The 22,885-nt window shown below is 43.5% G+C and overlaps 1 protein-coding gene across 3 annotated transcripts; it reads left to right on the top strand.

The window, feature by feature from the left end:
• Positions 1–1,649: 1,649 nt before the first annotated feature.
• Positions 1,650–20,610, top strand: RPN1 (ribophorin I). Of its 3 annotated transcripts, none has more exons than XM_053291199.1 (10): positions 1,650–2,037; positions 4,938–5,002; positions 8,135–8,441; positions 11,343–11,552; positions 13,377–13,569; positions 14,991–15,090; positions 15,342–15,480; positions 15,649–15,768; positions 16,303–16,548; positions 19,711–20,610. In XM_053291199.1, exons 1-10 carry the CDS (start codon positions 1,804–1,806, stop codon positions 19,891–19,893), a joined length of 1,797 nt encoding a protein of 598 aa, XP_053147174.1. In that variant the 5' UTR covers positions 1,650–1,803; the 3' UTR covers positions 19,894–20,610. The 3 variants fall into 3 exon arrangements, with proteins under 3 accessions (XP_053147174.1, XP_053147173.1, XP_053147175.1); XM_053291198.1 differs by lacking the exon at positions 1,650–2,037 and adding an exon at positions 2,129–2,482; XM_053291200.1 differs by lacking the exon at positions 1,650–2,037 and adding an exon at positions 2,607–2,627.
• Positions 20,611–22,885: the final 2,275 nt, after the last annotated feature.

The following is a 22,885-nucleotide window of genomic DNA, read 5'->3' as shown; positions in this document are numbered from 1 at the left end:
TCACAGAATGTAAACAGCCAGATGGGGAGAGGAGCACAACCACGACTTCTTCTTCTGGTCTAGGACAAAAGAGGGCAGCTTCACACATCCAAAAGCACAGCACAGCAGTAAGCCAATAACTTCTTGATAAAATGCCAGGCCGTGAGGGCACATGTTCCTGGTGGGTGTAGCATCTGAACTAGCCCATGTCTGGTTCCCAAGATTCTTTACCCAACATTCTCCTGAATTGTCTCCAAGATGTGGAAGTCAGGCAGTGGATCTCGGGTAGAGAATCTCAAGAATTGACTTATGTGGTTTCAGGCGTCATGCCCACCAGGAACATGCACTCTTGTGGCCCAACATTTTACTGAGAAGTTACCAGCTGCTCTGCTGGCAGTTGCTGCATGAAGCCACTCATAGTCTGGCTAAGTGGCCTTCTAAAGCATTTCCCCCCATTCTCCCCTACCAAGTTGCAAAAGGAATATGGGAGAGCAGTCACCACTTTCCTCTCATCATGGGGCTAATTCGTAGTATAAACTTTGCATTGTGTATCAGTTTGTTACTTTCTAAATTTAAAAAAATGACATAGAAGTTATATGGAATTGGTTTATTGGTTACCCCTGATAACTGGGCAAAGAGGTGCCTTTTTAACGTGGTGATTCTCTTTATCTAGCAGGGGGAAAGTAACTGACCCTATCCGCCCCCAGCACAGTACTTCCAGTGACTGTCGCTGGTGTGTGTCTTATGTTTCTTTTTAGAATGTGAGCCCTTTGGGGACAGGGAGCCATCTTATTTATTTATTATTTCTCTTTGTAAACCGCCCTGAGCCATTTTTGGAAGGGTGGTATAGAAATTGAATAAATAATAATAATAATAATAATAATAATAAGTAATAAGAATAAATAATAATAATAAGTAATAATAATTTATTTTTCTATGTAAGCCACTTTGGAAACTTTTGTTGAAAAGCAGTATATAAATATTGATTGTTGTTGTTGTTGAATTCCTACTGGAATGGCATTGAAAATATTAGAAAAGTAAAATACTAGAAAAGGCCATTCCGCTTACTATTCTCTTCATTCCTCTCTTACTTACTATAAAAATGATATCAAAGTTATATAGAATTGGTTTAATCCCTACCAAAATTGCATAGAAAATGTTAGGAAAGTTAAATACAAGAAAAGGCCATTCCTCTTACTTGCTATCTTAATATATATAACTCACATTGTGATGTATATAAATTAGCTTACTCACTCATCCGACCTTTTTAGTTTCTTAATTGTTGCGGTAGTTTTCTTTTGAAGATTTACACAGAGTTCAAAACCGCAAAGATTTCAGCTAACTATTTGGTTTATTAATAGCCTCTCCACTTTTCTATTTTGAGACTCCCATAACTTGGAAAACATATTTTAGGTCTTTGGAAAGCCTGATCGTGAACGAGAGAGAATAATGGGCTTGACTGACAGCTTTGCTCCAGAACAAGAGTTCGATAACATTGCCCAATTGTTTGCCTTGGTTGTTTAGGACATCTGGGTGTTTGGGAGGGGAATGCTGCAATCTGACGTATTCCAGGATCGAATTTGATTTATTATTTGCGGTCAGGCAAGTGCGGGGACACCTTGATCACGTGAGACAGGCGCGCGGGAAGACCCTTGAATTGCATACGCTCTCATCTTGGGCTGTGGTCGCGGCTGGGAGTCGCCATCTTGTCTTTCCTTTAGCGTGGGGGGCGCCATCTTGTGCCCTACCGATGAATGAGCCGCCCCGCTAAGGAGTGAGTCCATCCGGTTTGGTCCGCTGCTTCGACTTTCAGCGTGGCCGGCTATGGAGTCCCGCCTCGTCTGCCTTGTCCTTCTCCTCCGCCTTGGGATCGCCTCGGCGGCTCCAGAGCTCCTCAATGAGGAGGTGAAGCGGACCGTGGACCTCGGCACACACCTGGCCAAGGCGACGGCGGAGCTGAGCCTGGCCAACCCTGCGGGGGGCTCCGGGACCGCCACCTCCTTCCTTCTGGCTCTGGAGCCCGGCCTGGAGAGCCACCTGGCCTACCTGGGGGTGCAGGTGAGCAGTGGATGGCGCTGTTTTTCCGCCCGCCCCGACGACCCCCGATGGCTTCCCCCTGTCTCAAGCCCTCCCCCCACTCGCTCTCTCTCTGCACAACTAGAGGATGTGGCGCGGGCGGGAGGAGCCCGTCCTCGCCTTTCTTTCTCAAGGCTTCTGCTGCATTTTGCACGCTCTCTTGACGTTGCAGTCGCGTCCGTGGCTCTTTTTCTCGGCGTGCGCGCTGCCTGCCTCGGCCCTGGAGCTGAGACAGCCGCCCTCTCCCCCTTCTCGCTTGCGTGTCGCGTCGGCTTCCTTTGCCCAGCACGCCCCCCCCCCCGCCTTGTGCCTCCTCTTTCTCCCGCCTTCCCTCATCCCCGCACCCCTTGGGCATCCCTCCCGAGCCGGCCGTGGGATGGCCGCTGCTGCCTTCCCTTTATCGCCCCAGGGCGCTGGGAACTATCGGGTGGGTGTTCCTTCTGTGAAGTGGCGGCGTGTTTGGCTCCTGCTGCGCGGGCTTAGGCGGCTAGCAGCCTCCTGCGAAGCTGCCCTTTGTGGGCGAGAGAGGAATATGTGTAGCAGAGGAGGAGAATAGTGTGCTGCGGATGGATGTGTGTGGGGTTTTCTTTTTGTAACACAGTTGTGCTGATTTAGTAAAAGTTTGGAGTCTCTGGGCTGCCTGTAGTGGGTTGTTACCTGGTAACAAAATGTAAGGGTTATTGACAGTTAGCACTCAGATAATGTTTATCGGGGCGGGGGGGGGATAAAGATTTGCTTCAAAGTAGTACCCTGTATCCCCTAAAGTAAGACCTAGCAGTAATTTCTGATGTACCGCTAATTGCCCTAGTGCATTTTTTGGGGCTAAAATTAATATGAGACACTGTCTTATTTTCGGGGAAACACGGGTATGTAAGCTGTTCTTTCTTGGAGACTCTCCAATATGCCTATCCAGGTAATGTTCTGGAATGCATTATTGCTTTAGTAGAAGAGTTCACTACACATTTCTTGTTCTGTTCCTCCTGGCTGCTGTTTCCCTTGTGAGTTGCTGGTGCAGTCCTGACCTCGCAAATACTGACACGTAAGCATAAGGGCTTCAATCAGAGTGCAACTAGTAGCAACCTAGAGGAAGGGAGGCGTGGATGTCCAGGCCTGACTGTAAGGCCTGTGGCTAGCTCCACATGCAGGCTGCAGACAGGATAGAGGCTTAAGTGACTTCTTGGCATTTATTACTCTGCCTGTGCTTCCTGGCTCGCTATGATAACTGAGGGTGGCTTGGGACATTTGACGGCTTTTACAAAAGGCATTCTTTATGGCTTCTATTATTGTGGTTAGGTTTAATAAAATATTAGTGGAAGCTGCATCCTGAACCTTGCATATCTACAAACATGGTTAGAAAGTTTATGGTCCCGACTGTTTGGAGATGTCTATATTTGTGTGGTGGCTTAATTTTTAAGGAATGCATCAGAAACTGGCAAGCCTGACTGGTTCAGTTTGGGAGGGTTGGAGGGATTATAATTCCCAGAGGACCCATCCTGGCATTGTAGAAAAGCAACCCCTCCCCACAATGGAAATAGCAAGTTTTATGTGGAGCTGACCATGCTGGGATTGGAGGTACTGTACACACTTGTCAGAATTGGACATTCCGACACATAGGCCTAGTGACTCGCATCAGTGTCACAAGGATTCCCAGATGTTGACTACAGCTCCCACAATCCCCAAGCAAAAACCATTGCAGTGGGGCATTCTGGGAGTTGTACTCAATAACATCTGGGAATCCCTGTTATAGGGAACACTGACTCCTATCTTTTTTCAAGATGGCAGGGGAAAAAAAATACCTTTCAGGATACACTAGATCTCTTTCCCATGTGGTGTGAATTTAGTTTGTATCCGACTGTCAGAACATGAGTTCTAGAGTGGTGAATATTGTGATATTCACAATATTGTGAATGGCTATCATCTAATAACAAGATAGTGGATTGAAATAAATATACTCCTTGGGGTCCCCTAAGATCAGTTCCCATGTGCTGCATGCTTAGTTTGTACCAGAATCTAAACACAGAAGTTATTAGTGGGACACATACATGTAGACTTGGTGATCTCATACATTTTCTTTACTTAGAAAATAAGCTTAAAAAATCATTTTGAGAGTAAGCATAAGTATTGTCATATTGGATCTAAAACTGAAATAATCTTTGAAACAGATCACCATGTCCCCATCAGTGTTTCCTCTAACAGGGATTCCCAGATGTTGTTGACTACAACTCTCACAATCCCCAAGCAAAAGCCTTTGCGGCTTGGGATTCTGGGAGTTGTAGTCGCCAACTTCTCGTAATCCCTGTAAGAGGGAACACTGGTCCACATACAAAGCCAAATTTCAAGGATTTTTAATCCATAGGTTTGTGCTGGTCAATGACCGTAATAAAGATTACTATTACTACTAATCCATAGGTTCGTCTTCATTGTCTTGTGGTCTCCCAAAACCTTAGTGTCATGTGGATCGTTTTTCCTTTTGGCCTGCTTTTTCCTCATAATAAAAATTAAAGTGAATACTGCCAGATACATAATCTATCGCTGTAAACTTTGAGAGGTTCAAATTATTGAATGAGAACCTGCACCCAGTAAACAGGGGTTTTGTTTTTTTTAATGAGTGCAGAGAGTATCAGAAGTTTAACAGATATCTGAGAGTTACCTTGATGTAAAGCAGTAAAGTTTGTGAAGTTGAACAGAATTGTTAATGACTGGATGGCTAATAATTAGTGTGCATCTTGAATTTTATATCCTTTAGCAGCTCTGCTGACTTTCTCTCTGCTGGTAGGAAACATGAATTGTAGAGCACTGCTGATAAATATAGCCATTCTTTCTACATCTGGGGATTATAAACAGTTACACTGGCCAGACTTTAATGTTGTGTTTTGGAATAGGTGAAAGGTGATGAAGAAGAGGAGAATACTTTGGAGGTGAAGGAAACCAAAGTAAAAGGTAAAAGGTGAGTGTGGCCTTAAGATGCTAATAGGCATTTTGCACAATATATGGTAACAAGTCCCAGTCTTCCATCAGATGTACACTCAACACGGAGCTGTAACCAATCGTGATTAGTCTACTTATATATGCTTGTCTTATTCACAGTGGCCAAGATCCAAACTAATCCTCAGCTAACACACCAGGGTTTTATTTACCTATTTTATTTATTGTTAGTTTTATATACGGCCTTTCATTAAAATAATCTCAAGGCAGTTTACAATACATCTAAGAACATAAGTACAGCCCTGCTGGATCAGGCCCAAGGTCTATCTAATCCAGCATCCTGTTTCACACAGTGGCCCACCAGATGCCTCTGCGGAGCCTGTAGGCAAGAGGTATGTGCATGCCCTCTCTCCTGCTGTTGCTCCCCTGCAACTGGTATTGAGAGGCATTGTGCCTCTGAGGCTGGAGATGGCCCACAGCCACCAGATTAGTAGCCAATAAGGACAATACAAAACTAAAAACAATACAAAACTATTAAATAGTTAAAACAATACAAATATTACATCCTCTCTAATAAAACGCTTGGTGTCCGTCTGTGGACGGACATCAAGCGTGTGTCCGTGCCTCCCTGCCCTGTTCCGCGCCTGCGCGAAGCGCAGGCCCAGAACAGGGCAAGGGAGACACGCTCGCCGGCACCAGCAGCCATCTTGGGCGGCCAGAAGCGGCCGCCCCGAAGAAGCCGGAGAGGCGGTGGCGGGGGAAAGTGACCGAGGCGGCGGCAGAGCCGCCGCCTCGGCCAAAATAGATGGAGGCCGGGGGCGGAGCAGAGGCCATGTAACTTTAAAAAAAAAATTGCTCCCGCGGCCGACGCCGCCGACCGCCCACCCTCCCTCCCAGCTGCCGAGTCCCCCTTACCCTGGCCGACTGCTGTCGGCCGAAGACTGCCCTCAATTTAAGAGGCAGAGAGGAGCTCGCAAGCAGAGCTCCTCTCTGTGCAAAGCCTCTTGCCGAACTGCCGCTTTGGGCGCAAGGGACGCAAGCGCCCAAAGCGGCAGTTCGGCAAGAGGCTTTGCACAGAGAGGAGCTCTGCTTGCGAGCTCCTCTCTGCCTCTTAAATTGAGGGCAGTCTTCGGCTGACAGCAGTCGGCCAGGGTAAGGGGGACTCGGCAGCTGGGAGGGAGGGTGGGCGGTCGGCGGCTTCGGTCGCGGGAGCAATTTTTTTTAAAGTTACATGGCCTCCGCTCCGCCCCCGGTCCCGGCCTCCGTCTCCCCGGCCTGGCGGGGGCAAGTGCCTGGGCCGATTTGGCCCTTAAAGGTGGGGGGGGTGTACGGCGGAGGGAGGGGGAATGGCGGCGGGGGGCCAGAAGCGCCATTACTAGCGCCCGTTATTCAACGGGCCAAAATTCACTTGTTGGAATATAAAAATACAAATCTAATTAAAAATTTAAAACACACAATAAAACCATGGAACACAATGCAGCAGGAGCAGCAACAACAAACACTCGTATAAAAGCCTTGGTAAAAAGCCATGATTTCACTTCCTTAAAGCTCCTCAGGCTCCATTGCAGTGGATGCCAACTGGGAGAGCATTCCAAAGCCTGGGGGCAATAACTGAGAAGGCCTGTGTCCGTGACAGCAGAGCCTCCCTCAACATCAGAGCAGAGCCCCGTCTGATGGCTTTGTCAAGCAAGCAGAAACCCTTGAGAGCAGGTGGTCCCTCAGATACCCAGGGCCAAAACTGTTAGGGCTTACTGTAGACCTCTCCTCTCCCCCAGCCTCATGCAATGGAAAACCATGATGTGTCAGTACAGGGTTAGTCTGAATGTCAGCCACTGTATTGGTTGATTTATTACATTTTTATACTGCCTCAAACAGCTGTCTCTAGGTGGTGTGCAAGTATTAGGTGTATAGTTTTGTGGTTTTTTTTAAGTGTATTGATCCTCAAATAATAGAAATGGTACTAGGAAGTGATCAGAGATGTCTAGTTCTCCAAGAATGGAAGCATAGAGTGGTTGGCATTTCAGAGACCATCTTCATGGCAGTCTGTTCTGATGTTTGAAGTTATTTGAGTGAATGAATCCAAGCTGATTATTCTTGTATGATGGATTGTCACCTGCAACTGAGAGTCATAGCAATTCATTGAGTTGTGAGAGGACCTGCTTAGAAGCCTGACCCTCTCTACTGGAGAGACTCTCTCTATCCAGGTAAAGACCTTTTTGTTAACTCAGGCCTTTTAACTTTTAATTTAAAAATTTTAACAATTGTGAACTGATTGTAACTGAGTTTAAAAAGTGTTTTTAAAATTATTTTCATATTGTATTTTGTGTGTTCTCCCCAACGCCCCCCCTTTTTTTGGTTATGATTTAATGTGTGTGTGTGTTTATCTCGTGTTTTAATGTTGTGTTGTAAGCCGCTCAGAGAACAATTTGTTATGTGGGGGCTAACAAATAAAGATGATGATGATGATGATTGATTGTCATATAATTTGAGGCAGGAAATAATACTCAGTACTTCTGCATTAGCTTTTAAACATGTTTGTGGCATTAAAATGACTCTGGATGTGTCTTTGATTTAATCAGCTGAGATTAGGGCTCCCTGAAATTAGGAAAATAGGAAGCTGCCTTATACCAAGTCAGACCATTGGTCCATCTAGATCAGTATTGTCTATGCTGAGTGGCAGCTGCTCTCCAAGGTTACAGGCAGGAGTCTCTTGCAGCCCTACCTGGGGATGCCAGAGAATAAAACAGATGTTCTGAGTGCAAGCATGCAGGTTCTCTTCTACTGAGTTATGGCCCCACCCCCTAAGAAGAATATCTTGCAGCACTCGCATGAAGTCTCCCATCCAAATGCAGATTAAGACACTCTGCTTAGCAAAGGGGAAAACTCATGCTGCTACAAGACCAGCTCTCCTCCAATTGCAGCAGCTGTGTTTGACCACACAGTTCTGATTCTGGACAGCAGTAGGCACAGTTGTTACTGTGTTGAATAGTCTCAGTTTAGGAATATAGATGTGGTTTTGAGTACTCATAACAGTGCACTTTCAAACTGAAACCGAGAAGGGGAGAGGATATTATCTTTACTGAGGATCTCTGTTGGACTTACGTCTGCATGCCAGGAGAGTATGATTGACTTTATATTTTCCTCCCCTTTTTAGTGGAAAATTCTTCACTGTGAAATTGCCATCTCCTCTGGCTCCAGGTGCAAAGATTCGCTTATCCATCGAAACAGTTTTTACACATGTCCTGCAGCCATATCCTACACACATAACGCAGGCAGAGAAGCAGTTTGTGGTTTTTGAGGGTAATCACTATTTTTACTCTCCGTATCCAACCAAGACCCAAACTACTCGTGTGAAACTGGCCTCAAGAAATGTGGAAAGCTACACCAAACTAGGCAATCCCAGCCGGTCGGAGGATATGATTGAATATGGACCCTTCAAGGATATACCACCTTACAGTGAGGTAAGAGTTTACCTTGAATAGATGTCCATAAAAGTAGATCTTATTCCAGTTGTCAACCAATTGCCTCTGAGAAATTTTAGTGTTTAATAAAAATGCCATCCATGGGCATGGCATTTCTCGGAGAAGACAGGTCCCTAATATATAAGAGGATCACAGTCTAAACCTTGACACAAAGGAGCACCAGAGGAAGGTGGGGGAGAGTGGTTGGCAGGAATATGCTGTGTACAAAGTTGTTCCTTCAGCACTGGTGGTAAAGCTGGTACAGACCCTGAACAAGGCAGATCATGACCTGGCTGGCTGATACTAAAATCATTCTGAGTGCCACTGGATGGGTTTCTGCATCACTATAAAGCAACTCAGCATATCTTGAAGTGATCACTCTGCCACCATGGTGGTTGTTTAACACTCTCGTAATGCCACCTGCATGCTTAGGTGCCTCAGAAACACAAGTGAAGTTATCCTGCTGTGAGGATTTATATAGATAGGAAGGGGTTAAGAAGGAATCCCTGATGTGGTTAGGGTGCTGCTTTTTCTCCTTTTCCAAGTCGCCCAAGTTCTAGCCTACACTGCTATGAAATAAGACTGTTAGAATCTTTAAAGACTCATGCTCTTTTATCTCTGTGCATAGCTATTTATATTTTGTTCTCGGGTTTGTTATGCAGTCGCAAAATGTAAATAAATGCTTTTATTTAAGAAATGTTTAATTCTTATGGTTTCCAAGTTGGCTTTTCCTGGCTTTTCCTTAGATCTGGTTGTACTTATAGATGTTATTATACCCCTTTGTGTTAAAATCATTATCTGTATGTATAGTATAGTATATGATTTATGAAATAATCTGTAGCCTGGATTCTTGTAGCGGAGATGCTTCTTCCCTTTTTTTATTCCAAAAGCTGTAGCTTCTGTAAGTAAACACTGAAGAAATCTTATTCTCCCACAGTGTAGGAGATCATGGTTCCTCTGATGGCTTCTTGCTCCAGAGAGAGGAAAGTGTCAGGTTGATCAGACAGGTCACTGGCCCAGCCTCCTTACCCAGCAGGCAGTGGGAGCTGGTCTCCCCCAGGTCCTCTCCTGCCTTGCTGCAGGTCAGGTGTACCAAGAGGGAGCTCCTGCTCCCAAGTCTGCGGCCTCCATTTTCTCTTTGTCTTCTGTTCTCCGATTTTTGGCAAGACCTGTACTCCCCTCCCCCCCATATTCCCCTTTTAAAAAACAAAACAGAAACCCTTGGTCCTTTCTTTTCCTTATTGTGTGTTTCACCCTAGCACCCTGAAGCAGCAGGCTTCAGCCCTCTCCTCTGGCTCAGGTCTGCAAATCATCCCTCTCTGCACCCTCACATTTCCCCTCTACTGAGAAGGGCTTCTAACATCCCCCCCCCCGGTTCCCCTCTTGGAACCTCCACAAAGTCCTTAACACACTCCAGTGCCCTTTGAGCCTCTGCACTCTGTTTCCCTCAGGCTTCTTTGCTACGTCCTCTTCTTGGTAGCCATCCCAGGATATCATCCTTCCATCTTTTTGCCCAGCACCAGCTCACCTGAAGAAGTGATCCTGGCATAAGCTGGATGTTCGCAGGGGTGTGTGTGTGTGTGTGTGTACGGAATTCTGCAAATCTGAATCCCTATTTGTGTCCTTTCTTCCAAAATTGCTGGGTTCCAAGGTGTCCAAGAACACTCTGGCATGCTGGATCAAGGCATATATCACCCTGGCCTACCTGGCCCTTTCTCTTCCAGCACTGCAGTCCATCATGACTCACTTGATGCACAGCACTTCTACTTCTGCAGCCTTCTCTGCTCAAGCTCCTCTAGCTGCGATAAAATCAATGCCTTCTAGTCTGCACAGGCCACATTTGGGCGCACAATGCTCCACCAGGTAGTGACAGACTATCCACTTCCTCCCTGACAGCACATCTCTTGATCATTCCATTGTAGGAATGATAACCACCTACACTGGGAGGAAAAAAAATGTTGGATTTACTGTGAATGGTTCTTTCTCCTCTGTGTATGGAGGTCATCTGCCTTCCCATGGATCACTTTTCTCCTTTTTAAGGGCTTCCTACAAAGACCTCTTCTAGAGTATTCTTGTCATTCTCTCTCTCCTTGTTGTAATCTCACTTGCCCTGGGAACCTCTTCTCAAGTAGCAGAACAAAAGTCAAGGAATTGGGGAAGGCCAGCTCCTGCTGGGTAAGGAGAAAGGTCCAGTGACCTGTTTTGATCTACCTGACACCTTCCTGTTTCTGGAGCAAGTAAGAGCAATTAACCCATTGCAGGAACAATGACCTCCAAAGAGAACCATTCACAGTAAATCCAACGTTTCTCTCTCCTCTTTTATATCATTGAAAACGTCTCAGAAGGGCTCTAACTTTGGATGTCCAATTTAAAGAAGCCCTGACCTGCTTTAAATTGGAATGCCTAAAGCCTTCATTAGAGGCTTTGGGGAAATTAGTCCAATTATAAATTCTCAAATGACAGAGTACCACATGTCTGTGCTTAGGCATCGTTGTCCTGAAGTTGGTTAGAAGAGGAAAAACAGGAACTGTCATCTTCTGCTATGCTTCTCATTCGAACACAGAATATTTCAGTTTGTCATTCTACTCAAAATAGAACACTAAAAAGGGAACAGAGCATTGCCTATTGCATTGAAGAAGCTTGTATTAAGGTATAAGAAATTGTTGATATGAAACAGCACTGCTTTTTTAAAGAAATGGTGTCATTGTTAGCTGACCTCTCTGGGTTTTCTACACTGAGTTCCAGCTGTATGTTCTAATGAGCATTAAACTCCTAAGTAATCGTCCAGCAAAATAAAAGAACTCGTTGCTACTAAGTTTTACTGTAAACAGAAGGTTGGTTCTATAAGTAGGGGGAAGAGTTAAAAAGAAAGATCTTCACTGTGTTTTCCCTCCTCCCTAGGATACCCTTAAGGTGCACTATGAAAACAACAGCCCATTCCTGACTATCACTAGCATGACACGCGTCATTGAAGTTTCTCACTGGGGAAATATTGCTGTAGAAGAGACTGTTGACTTAAAACATACAGGAGCTGTCCTCAAAGGGCCTTTCTCCAGATATGATTACCAAAGGCAGCCAGACAGTGGAATATCTTCTGTGAAATCTTTTAAGGTCTGCAAATCCTTACATTTATTTATTCAAAAGAGCCCTCTTTGTTTGTATTTCCTCCGGTTTGCTCATATGTGACAGTTTATCCTTCCTTTGCCAAAAATGGAGCTGTGTTTGGTTGTGGCAGGGAGGGGCAAGTAAGGATGATTGTTACTGGACTACTCTGAAGAAATTGTGGGGGTGCTACAGGGATCTACCTGTATCTCATCCCTCCCCATTTCTTCCCCTTCCATGATTGATCTCATTGCTGGCATTGCATCTTGGGTAGCTTTAGTTTGTTTGGGGCCAATGGAGGATAATGAAAAGACAGAAGATACTGGGGAGAGGATTCAGAATCCAGTATTTATAGGGGTTACTGTGTTGGTGAAGCAATTTAGACGATCTGGATGTGTAAATATATATTATTAGATCTGATGCTCAACCTGTGCAACATACCAATAGGATGAAAACCATGAACTACTTGATACCAACTTATTTTGTTTAAAAGAGAGAAAAAAAGCAATTTTCAGCCCAACCCTTTTCTTGTTAAATTGTATTCAATTTGCATTCAGATAAAGTTTTACATTAAAAAAAAAATACATTACTTCAGTATACACAAAAAGAGCCCTTCCCACCCCCAACCACTACCTTCCCATTCTAACAACTGAAAATAATACAAAGCATTAGGTGTATTCTGTTAGGGCAGGGCTGCACAACTTTGGCCCTTCAGCTGTTCTTGGGCGACAGCTCCCATCACCCCCAGCCACAGTGCCAATAGTAAGGAATCATGGGAGTTGTAGGCCAACATCTGTAAGAGGACTGAAGTTAGGGCAATATGATTCTATTGCTGCACTGCAAGTTCTGTATGGGCACTTCAACAAGATTCTTTAGCTGGTTAAAGATATGAGATAGGGCACTGTCTTTATATTTAGATATTTATCCTCACAGCTTCCTAAATGATCTATATTCTGTGTAGATCAGAGTTTACTGGGTGATTAGAAGAGTTTTATTTTACATAAGAAAACTAGGGTAACCCATACAAATAAAAACCATTTTCATGGTCTGAATAATAGTTAGATTTTAAATTAGATGCAATCTTGTCCATTATTAGTATGTCCCAAACTTTTATAAACTATTGCCTAATGGATAAAGCCCAATCCTGAGCATGTTTCCCTGCAAGTAAATCTAAGTTTGTGTGCTTAGAACTAAAGCCTTAATATCAGATCAGGATGACTAAGGAATGTTTGAGAATATGCTTGTTTCTGACATCAAGTTGCGGGGGCCTGATGATATTCATTTAAAGATCCTGAAGTAGTTAAATAGTGATCGAACCAGTTGCTCTGTTATAGTCTTTAAATTTGCCATCTGTCTCCTTAGGCTTGGAGGACTTTGAAGAAAAAGTTGATCATGTATTGGACAGTGTTGGTTTAGGGCAGAGGGTTGAACCAAATGATTGGAATCTTTTCCAGCTTGAGTTACCTGATTTAGGCTCCCATATAATCTACTTATACTGTGGCCAGTACTTCTGTGGAGATGAAGATAGCATTTCTCAGGGTGGATTTTGCAGAGAGTCCTTATTGGATAGTGACACTGTCTCTAGCATGTCATTGCTAGCTGTCACCAGCAGTTGGAAGCTTGGGGCTTAGAGCTGCACGCTAACTTCTAAGTTGCTCCTCCTCCTATGTCCGTAACAGCAACTTAAAATGCAAGAAACAACATGAAGCTTCAGCTGTGAGGCACAAACACACCCCTTCTCTTCTCCCCACACCTACCCAGTTATTTATTCTGTATCTTCTCTTGAATTTTTTAATGTAAATGTACTGAGTGTTAGTTTGCTTGTGTTTGCAGACTATCCTTCCTGCTGCTGCTCAAGATGTATATTACAGAGATGAAATTGGCAACATATCCACAAGTCATCTTCTCATCCTGGATGACTCAGTAGAAATGGAGATTCGTCCTCGTTTCCCCCTTTTTGGGGGTTGGAAGACTCACTACATTGTTGGTTACAACTTGCCTAGCTATGAATACCTGTTTAATCTTGGTAGGTTTCTCTATCAGAGCAGTGATTTCCCAAGTTAACTAAAATGTAGTGTGCATGTAAATAAAATATGACTTATCTGAGGATCAGGCGCTTGGCCATCTGCATTTCAGGGTTATATTTGAGATTCCCAAGAATCTGTTTTCTTGTTTGTACACCCTAAACATTAGCTGCTGTACTATTAAAGTATGCTTCTTCTTTTTCTTTACTCCAAAAACCACAGCTTTTAAAAGTAAAAAACCCTCCCAGGAAGTTGAAGAAATGGTTTTCCATTCACATGGTGGATGACTCCTTTCCATAGGGAGAAAAAAAAGACTATTTAGGCTTTATGAATGTATTGAAACCAGCATCTTGCATGGTTAGGTGTCCCTTTTTCAAGGCCTTCAGACATGCTGCTTCTGTCTGAGGCTTCTAGCTTTCTTAGATACACTCAAAAATGCTTAGTAGGTTACAAAAACAGGTTGTCTTAGGCACGTTTAAATGTTTATGAGTTTTTTGCAATGCCATAGGGGTGGGCATTGGCTAGTGTTTTTTTTAATTTTAATTACGTTACAGGTAAACAATAATAGAACAGTATCAGGAATATGCAAAAGCACACACATACAAACTACTATAAGTTCCTAATGCACAGTCTGACTAAACGAACTGTTCCCTATGCTGGATTCCCTTTTTTGAACTCATCCAATTCCTGGTGAGAATCAAGCTTCCTGCAATCCTTTCTTTCAAAGATCTGCAGAGTTATTCCATGAGAGAAATCTCCATTCTGGCTTTGACCATGAAGGAGCAGAACTCTATTGCCCCTCACTAAGACTTTCCATACCCACTTCTTTCTAACAAAGACTGCCATTCTTGTTCCCAGAATTCCCAGCAACTAGGTCCCATCCACCTGGTGTACTGATTGGCTGCCCTGGAGTTCACCAGCCTGTCAGTTGAGACAAGGGCTCATTCCCTTTTAACTCTAGAGGACGGGGAGGCTGATCACTACAACTTGTTTCTGAGCTTGGGTCTTTTCTGCGTAGTTAGGTGTAGGTGTAGAAATTTTATTACGAATGTTGTGTGAAGATCTAACATTTTTTACTATTAGAATTTAAGTGCTTACTAAATCTTAATCTTTAGTTACTTACTAAAACCAGTTCTAGTTGAGCTTAAGGTCTCTTGTGAGAGTATTTTTGAAATCTAGATCTCTTACCCAGTATGTTTTCTGTTGTTAATGCCAAGACATTAACATGTTGGGATTGGTGTTCCCTCTAACAGAGATTCCCAGGTGTTGTTCACTACAACTCGCATAGTCCCCAAGCAAAAGTCATTGCAGTGGGAGATTCTGGGAGTTGTAGTCAACATCAACTGGGAATCCCTGTTAGAGGGAACACTGCTTGGGATATAGAAAAGTGCTGCATGGAAACCTACTGTCCTTTGTTTCCCAGGTGATCAGTATGCCCTGAAGATGAGATTTGTTGACCATGTCTTTGATGAGCAAGTTACAGACTCATTGACTGTAAAGATAATTCTGCCTGAAGGTGCCAAGTAAGAAGTGATATGGTTGAGAGATTGTTGTGCCTGCCTGTTGATAAAGTATATGTATTACAGATCCTTTTGTACTCTTAACTTGCCAATCCTAAAGCACAGTTGCTTTGGTATGAGTATGCAGTACTCTCTAGGCATCCTTGGGTTGCAATACTCTTTTTAAAACTACTGTGAGGTTCTCTCTCCTCAGTAGGTATGTACAAAGTTAGTTTTTTCTGGGGGACAACTAATGTTCATGTATCTGTCTGCAGGAATATCCATGTGGATAGTCCGTATGAAATCAGTCGGGCTCCTGATGAGCTTCACTACACCTACTTGGACACATTTGGTCGCCCAGTTATTGTAGCACACAAAAACAATCTAGTAGAGCAGCATATCCAGGATATTGTGGTAAGCATAACACTTCAGCAGCACTGCCTCTGCAACAGTTGCTAGATCAGTCTCCCTGTTGCTTGTATTCTGACCTGTTGAATGTTCAGTACCTTTTGTTGGGAATTTAGACTGTGTAGAGTAATAGTAGGTTGCCCTCTGTCTCACTACTTGCCCTACTTTTTCTAGGTGCACTATACGTTTAACAAGGTCCTGATGTTGCAGGAGCCTCTGCTTGTAGTTGGAGCCTTCTATATCCTGTTCTTTACAGTGATCCTGTATGTTAGGCTGGACTTCTCCATCACTAAGGTACAACCATGCAGACTTGAGAGATGATGAGTCACAAGTATTCCTGACTGTTTTTCATGGCATAGCACTAACTAGGTATCACATGGTCTCGCACTGATAGTGTTGGAGTACTGGATTTTTGTTGCTGCTCCTCCTATATGAAGTGGCACTTCTAATATTTTCATAAAATTCTGTAACCTTGGGAGAATCATGCTCTAAGCAAATAGGACTCCTGTCTGCCCGCCTGCCTCCCGGGCAGCTCATTTGGTAAAACCTGTTAACTTTGCATACTGCTGCTGTGTCTTTGAGCCAGAGTCATGGGGAAGAGACTGAGCTGTGAACTAGGTTTCCCTGGTTCAAATCTTATCTCTTGACTTTAACTCACTACACTCTTGGCTTCCATCTACAGTGTGGGGATAACGCAGACCCACCTTAAAATGCTAGTTTTATAGAGAATGTATGTGTACTACTTTGGCACTTGAAATGCAGTATATGTGTGTTATATATGTGGAGTAGTATTATATCTGCTCCTTGTGAATCTTTGTGCGCTTACAGGATCCAGCAGCAGAAGCTAGGATGAAAGTTGCCTGTATTACAGAGCAAGTTCTCACCTTAGTGAACAAGAGACTCGGTCTGTACCGCCATTTCGATGAAGCTGTGAATAAATACAAGCAATCGCGGGACATTTCCACCCTGAACAGTGGCAAAAAATCTCTAGAAACTGAACACAAGGCCTTGACCAATGAAATCGCCTCATTACAATCCAAGCTGAAGACAGAAGGTTCTGATTTGTGTGATAAAGTAAGAATCTGTTTCCTGTTTTAGCCTCCTATTCCTTCCGATAAATTCAGGGAACAGAATTAATTTTTGGCATGTGGTGTTAGACTGTTCTAACCTTTTATAGTTTTTCCCGAGAAGCCTTACTAAAATTGGGATGTGTCTCATTTCTGACAGTTAAGAGAATCTTGAAGTCCGGGCATATGTCTAAGGCATGAGAGCCCAGGGGGAAACTCTCCAATTTCTCATGAACTTATATAATGCATTGCCAGTTGTAAAATATTTAAACCAGTGCCTTCAGCCATCCTAGCTGGCTAAAATGCATTGGCCCATATTCACCTCATTTAGCCCTGTCCTTTTCCTCAGGGTGAGTGACCCCTGAAGGCAGTGGACTTGGCCCAAACTGCTAATCTCCTTGTAATGCTATGTGGGTAACATACCAATTTCCTCCATGACTATGGCCAGCTTTTTTACTATGATTTGTCAAGCATGCACAGTGTTTTGTGAAATGTTTTCTGTAAGCTGCTGCCCAGCATTGGTGAGTAGGATTTTTTTTTAGGCTTGCTATGTTGTGATGGCTACCTTGTCAGAGGCTTGATCCACACTTCTTCCTATTGCACCTGGGCAGACTATCCATTATGCTTTGTGACAGAACTGGCACACCATTTAAACAGGACCTTCCTTCTATGGTGTGAATTTGCCTGTCTGACCTGAACCATAAAAGGAGAAAAGATCCTAACCACTCAATAAGTTGCCTGCTTTTTTGCCGGTATATGAAAGCATAACTTACAGCTGGAGGCCAATTAATCTGTCCATTAATTACAACTTTTATTACCACACATATTTATATACTGCTTTTTAACAAAAGTTTTCAAAGCAGTTTACAGAGAAAAATAATAAATAAGATGATTCTCTCCCCCAAACCCTCATCATCTAAAAATGGAAAGCTCACCTCTTTTCTGCCAGTCTCCAAGGGGACTGTGTGGCTGGGTATCCACCTTGTAACTTCATCATAACTGCACATTCCTCTGCTGCTGCTTTGTTGAATGAAGGGTTGCAAGACATTCTGTTTCTTGAAGGACACATCCACCTGCCAGGTGATGGTCTATAGCATAACAATCAGGGCTCACAACAGACCTTGATACCATGTGTGTTGCTGCAGCATATGTATTCTAGCTCCATTGAGTATCTGTGATTATAGTCATGAACTAGTACTGCTATACATGTGTATTGCCTCAGACATTACTTCAGACTGCTTTTTGACCATTGTCTTTATTTATTTATTTAATTTTATTTACATTTCTAGACCGCCCCATCCAAAGGCTCTGGGCAGTGTACAAGAAGTTTTAAAAAAACATAAAAACAAACACCCTTTAAAACACACTGCTTAATAATAACTATTTATATACCACTTTTCAACAAAAGTTTTCAAAGTGGTTTACACAGAGAAATAACAAATAAATTAATAAGATGGCTCCCTGTCCCTGAAGGGCTCACAATCTAAAAAGAAACATAAGATAGACACCAGCAACAGTCACTGGAAGTACTGTGCTGGGGATAGATAGGGCCAGTTGCTCTCCCCCTGCTAAATAAAGAGAATCACCATGTTAAAAAGGTGCCTCTGCCCAGTTAGCAGGGACAAAGTTATATTTTTTTAAATATATAAATTTTAAAACAATTTAAAAACCAATTAAAATACTTAAAAACAACTTAAAAATCTTGGAAGGCCAGGCCAAACAAGTAGATTTTAGCTCTCCTAAAGGCCAAAAGCATCCCATAGGCCAGGAGCAGCAACAGAGAAGGCCCGGTTCCGAGTCATCATCAAATGTACCGGTGGTAACTGGAGACAGACCTCTCCAGTTTTGATATTGCCTTTGTACTTTGCATGTAACTGTTTACTTTGATTGTCTACATCTGTTGCTGCCCAAAGAGAAACACTCAAAGAACTTATTTTAAGACCTGGTCTCTAACCTGCTGTGCATATTACAAAAACAAGCAGACCAGCATTCCAAACTCCAGGCTTTGTAAGCTGTCTAGTCTAGCCCCTACCTGATGCAGGAAACCCAAAACTAGACCCCAACAGATGACTTTCCAGTCTCTGCTTGATGACCTCCAGTGAGGAACAGCCGACCACCTCTTGGGTAATTAGTTCCATTGCTGAACTCCTTATCAGGAAAAGTTTTTCCAGTGCTTATCCAAAGTCTAACTTTCCATAATATAAGTCCATAAGACTTAGTCCTGACCTCTGGAGCAGCAGAGAAGACAGCCCTTCTCTATGTGACAGCCCTTCAGATATTTGAAGAGTGCTACCATGTCCCCCTCAGTCTCCATAGGACCTGTTTTCTGGACCTCTGACCATCTTCATTGCCCTCCTGATGAACTTGTTTCAGTTTGTCTACATCCTTCTTAAAATATAGCACCCGGAACTGGACACAGTACAGGTGACCCTTGTTATCCACGGTTTCGTGTATCCACAGATGGATCTTGATGACTCAATTTCATTATCCACAGTATTAAAAATAGGCTATTTTTGCCTATCTCTGGTTCTTAGGCCACCGGAAGTGACTTCCGATGGCATTTCCTGTCCAGAGGCAGCATGGGGCCATTTTGTGGCTCGTGTTTACCAAGGGGAAAAGCCCACAAAAATTGGACGATTGGGGAGGTTTGGGCTAGAGGGCTATGCTGTACTACATACTTCTATTTCTGCTTCCCTACTGCATGTTTTGTGATTTCTAGACATTTTTTGTTTGTGCAGGAACCTAATCCCCAGACTACCATAGAGTTAAGGTTTTGTTGTTCGCGGTTTCTGTATTTGCAATTGTAGGCAAGAATGGAACCCTTGTGAATAACGAGGGCTTCCTGTATTCCAAGCTCTCCTTCCCAGTTTTGTGTCATCTGAAAACGTGATAAGGATTCTCTCCACTCCATCTAAGTTAAAATGTTAAGATAAAAATGTTGAAGAGTACCATGCCCAGGACAGTTTTGTGGCTCTCCACTCAAAACCTCCCTTCAGTTTGATGAATGAAGAGCAGTCTGAATATGTTGTTCCAACCAGTTGTGAATCCACCGGACGCTCTTGTCATCTAGCCCACATCTGATCAGTGTACTAACCAAACTGCTTTTTGTGTGTAAGGCTTTGTTTGTGTCCAGTTTTCTGACAGCATTTTTGTTCTAAATTTCTTTAAGGTCAGCGAAATTCAGAAACTTGATAGCCAAGTCAAGGAGCTGGTTTTGAAATCCTCTGTGGAGGCTGAACGGCTGGTAGTTGGCAAGCTTAAGAAGGATGCATACATAGAGAATGAAAAACTGCATTCCAACAAGCGTCAGGAGCTGGTCACCAAAATTGACAATATTCTTGATGCACTATAACTTGGAAGTTAGAGGTCAAAAGTTGGGGGAAAGAGCTACAGAGGGTGAAAGGCTGTGGAACAAGCACACTGAGCCACACCAGTTTGGGAAGAGGGGTGGGGGATCAAGGTCTCTGGCCTACAAAGCTGGGGCAAGGGAGAATTTTTTGAAATTGCCTTTGAAAATTTGGGTTAGTTATTTTTAGGGCCTATTTGCTCTGCAATACCTACTATCTGCAAGAGGTGTTGTATAACATGCCTTAGACTTAACGGTAACCGTGGTTCTCCTACAAAGCTCAAAGTGTTATCTGACTTCAAAGTCTGTATCTTCATGTGCTGAAAGGACCACTAATTATCAGTAGTAGGCAAGCATACACACAGGCCCTCTGCTGGTACTGAATGTCTCAACCAGAGAAAATAAATACGACTGGTCTGTTCAAAGGTTTGGTGGTAAATCTTTCCTTCTGTCCTCCACCTTTGAATTTATACTTTTATATTTTGGAGATGAGGGTGTGGATAAGTAACTTGAACAAAGGAATTTTTCTACTATTTGAGATTCTTGCACCTGAACTTGCTGAGCCTACCTGAAATTACACCACACAGAGTCCAGTGCAGGTTATGGGCTGGGGGTGGGTGCGGCTAGTTTGCTTTCAAACCTGTGCTTTTCCTCAGATGGCTTCCTTCTTCCTTTTTTAAAACATGTAGGAAAGACCAAACTGAAATAAAGGCTTATGGCTGACGTTGTTTTCATTACTTTCTTAACTGAGTGTCTTAAGCTTCCAGACTGCTGAATTGAGCATAAAATTGTTTTGGTTGGCAATTTTTCTTTCCTTTGTGCTGCCACCTGTGTGAGAATTGCTACTCCCTGAGCTGTTAGAGCTTTTAAAATAATTACAGCTAAAAACATAAAGACTTGCTATTAAACAGGTTGCAGCGATAAATCAAATCTTCCTAGGGAGACCTGGATAGCTTTCAAGGGAAGTGCAAAGCCTGTTCCAAGATATCTGGAGTGGCTCAGGAGGTACAATGCTTAAGCTACTTGATACCAACTAGTACAAAAGCACAGGAGACAATGGCCTCCTCTCTAGTGCTGGCTGTTAGTGCTTTGCAGTTAATCAGGACAGACTGTTTTGGCAGTTTCCATGATACCTTTCTGAGAGGCTTCAAAACATGTTCTGTCCCTTCCCCTTCCATCTTAGATGGGGAGGACTTTGTATTGCCCAGCAAATGAGATCTACCTCCTGGGTTTTTGTCGAGCACATTTATGGAAGCCTTAACACTTTGCCCCCTTAATTCTGGTCTCGCTCCTGCTCTTTTTGGTTAACAGTGAGTAACAACCAGACCAAGTTAGCCATAACTAGTTCCCATTGAAATTAATGGGATTTAAGCATGATTAGATTAGTCGTGACTAATCTGTCTCATTGACTTCAGTGGTGCTTAGTCATGACTAACTAATCTGGATGCTACCCAGTGTTGTGACTTTTGAGAGCTCTTGACCAGAAATTCCTGAGAGTGTATTTGCCCCTTGGCTATGATCATGGCATACTTAAATCTGTGGTGGTGATTCCATGAAGTGCTTTGTCAGAGAACAGAGTCTCTGGTGGAGGGCTAGCTGTTTCTTAAGAGTGTGACTTGAGTGAGTTTGAGGCCAAACTTGTACACCAGATGGCGCCCGAGCTCTCTTGTAGGCAAGAGGTAGTATTCTAATAGTTTCATGAAGGAGCAGAAGATCACTTTTACACTGAAACAACTTCAGTGTAAGTACACATACATTGTATGAAGGGTACTACAAGTTTCCCCCCATTAGGTTACACAACTGAGCAGCTCAAGTTACAAGACTTTGTCTGTTCAAGTTCTTGGTGTTAAACTGGCGAAGACAACATGCCGAAGCATGCAGGAACAGCTCATAGATGTTTATAAATCCCCAAATTTCTATACCTTTTAATGTTAAAATGTGCCTTCTACCCCTCAACTACTTGTGTAGGGAGGTACATTGAAGTGGGTACCTCTGTGGCATTACATAACTCTAGGAGCAAATGTTTCCTTTGCTTGAGCCTTAAAGGTAAAAGTAAAGATCATTCTGTCAGTTTGTAAAGCATCCTAACATCTGAATTTTCCAGGTACATAACAGCATTATAAAAGAGTAGTTGTGGGGTAGGGGACCCTGAACACAAGACAAAGGGATCATTGCAAAAAACTAAAGGAACACACTTGTATCCCTTAGACACACTCTCCATCCTTGAAGTAAGGAATGGGCATCATTCATGCTGCTGCACAGGTGAGGCATGTGTGTTTCTGGTTATTACAGGGAACTTGCGGGTGGGGTGGGGTGAAGGGGAGGGACAGACAGAGACACAGACACACAAAGGTGTACCTCCACTCTGGCTCTGCATTTTTCAGAGTCAAACTATACATTAACTGTGTAGTTTGGCCCTGTGTGCTTGTGTGTGTTCCAGTAAAATAAGCAGCTGCAGGAGGCCTAATCAGGTTTGGGGCTCTAGTGCATGCAGAAGGAGGGTATATGACTTATATACTAAACTCTTGTCCAAAATGGCACTCATGCCACTATCAACACAGACTTCCATTGCTGCCTGTGAAAGTTTCTGTCCCAGTGTCAGTAACACTTCTGGAGGTGTGACTTCTCATTGGGACCACAGCATATGAGAGAGAGAAATGCTATTTCCCTCCCCTGCAGCTGCTATTTAGCGGGGTGGGCGGGGGAAAGAGCTTGAGGCTGAAATGCATGTCTCTCGCCGCCACCCCCCATCCTAATTGTGCTTAGTATATAAGGTCTAATTATTCCTCCACATGTCCAGTGCAACAGTTCTGTGGCTGTGAACTGGCTCCCCCGCCCCCACTGTGCTAATTGCTTCATTCCTATTGTCTCTCTCATAGGTGGAATGAAGAAGATATGTTTGCCTATTTTGGCTTAAGCCAGGCCTGATCAGCTCCTGTCTGCCTTCCCTCTACAGCTTTGTCGCTCTTATTCATCAGCTCTGTAGCTACTTTATTGC

Source organism: Hemicordylus capensis, chromosome 2 (assembly GCF_027244095.1).
Source record: "Hemicordylus capensis ecotype Gifberg chromosome 2, rHemCap1.1.pri, whole genome shotgun sequence".
Classification (NCBI taxonomy): domain Eukaryota; kingdom Metazoa; phylum Chordata; class Lepidosauria; order Squamata; family Cordylidae; genus Hemicordylus; species Hemicordylus capensis.
This window is presented reverse-complemented; position numbering and strand designations above follow the sequence as displayed.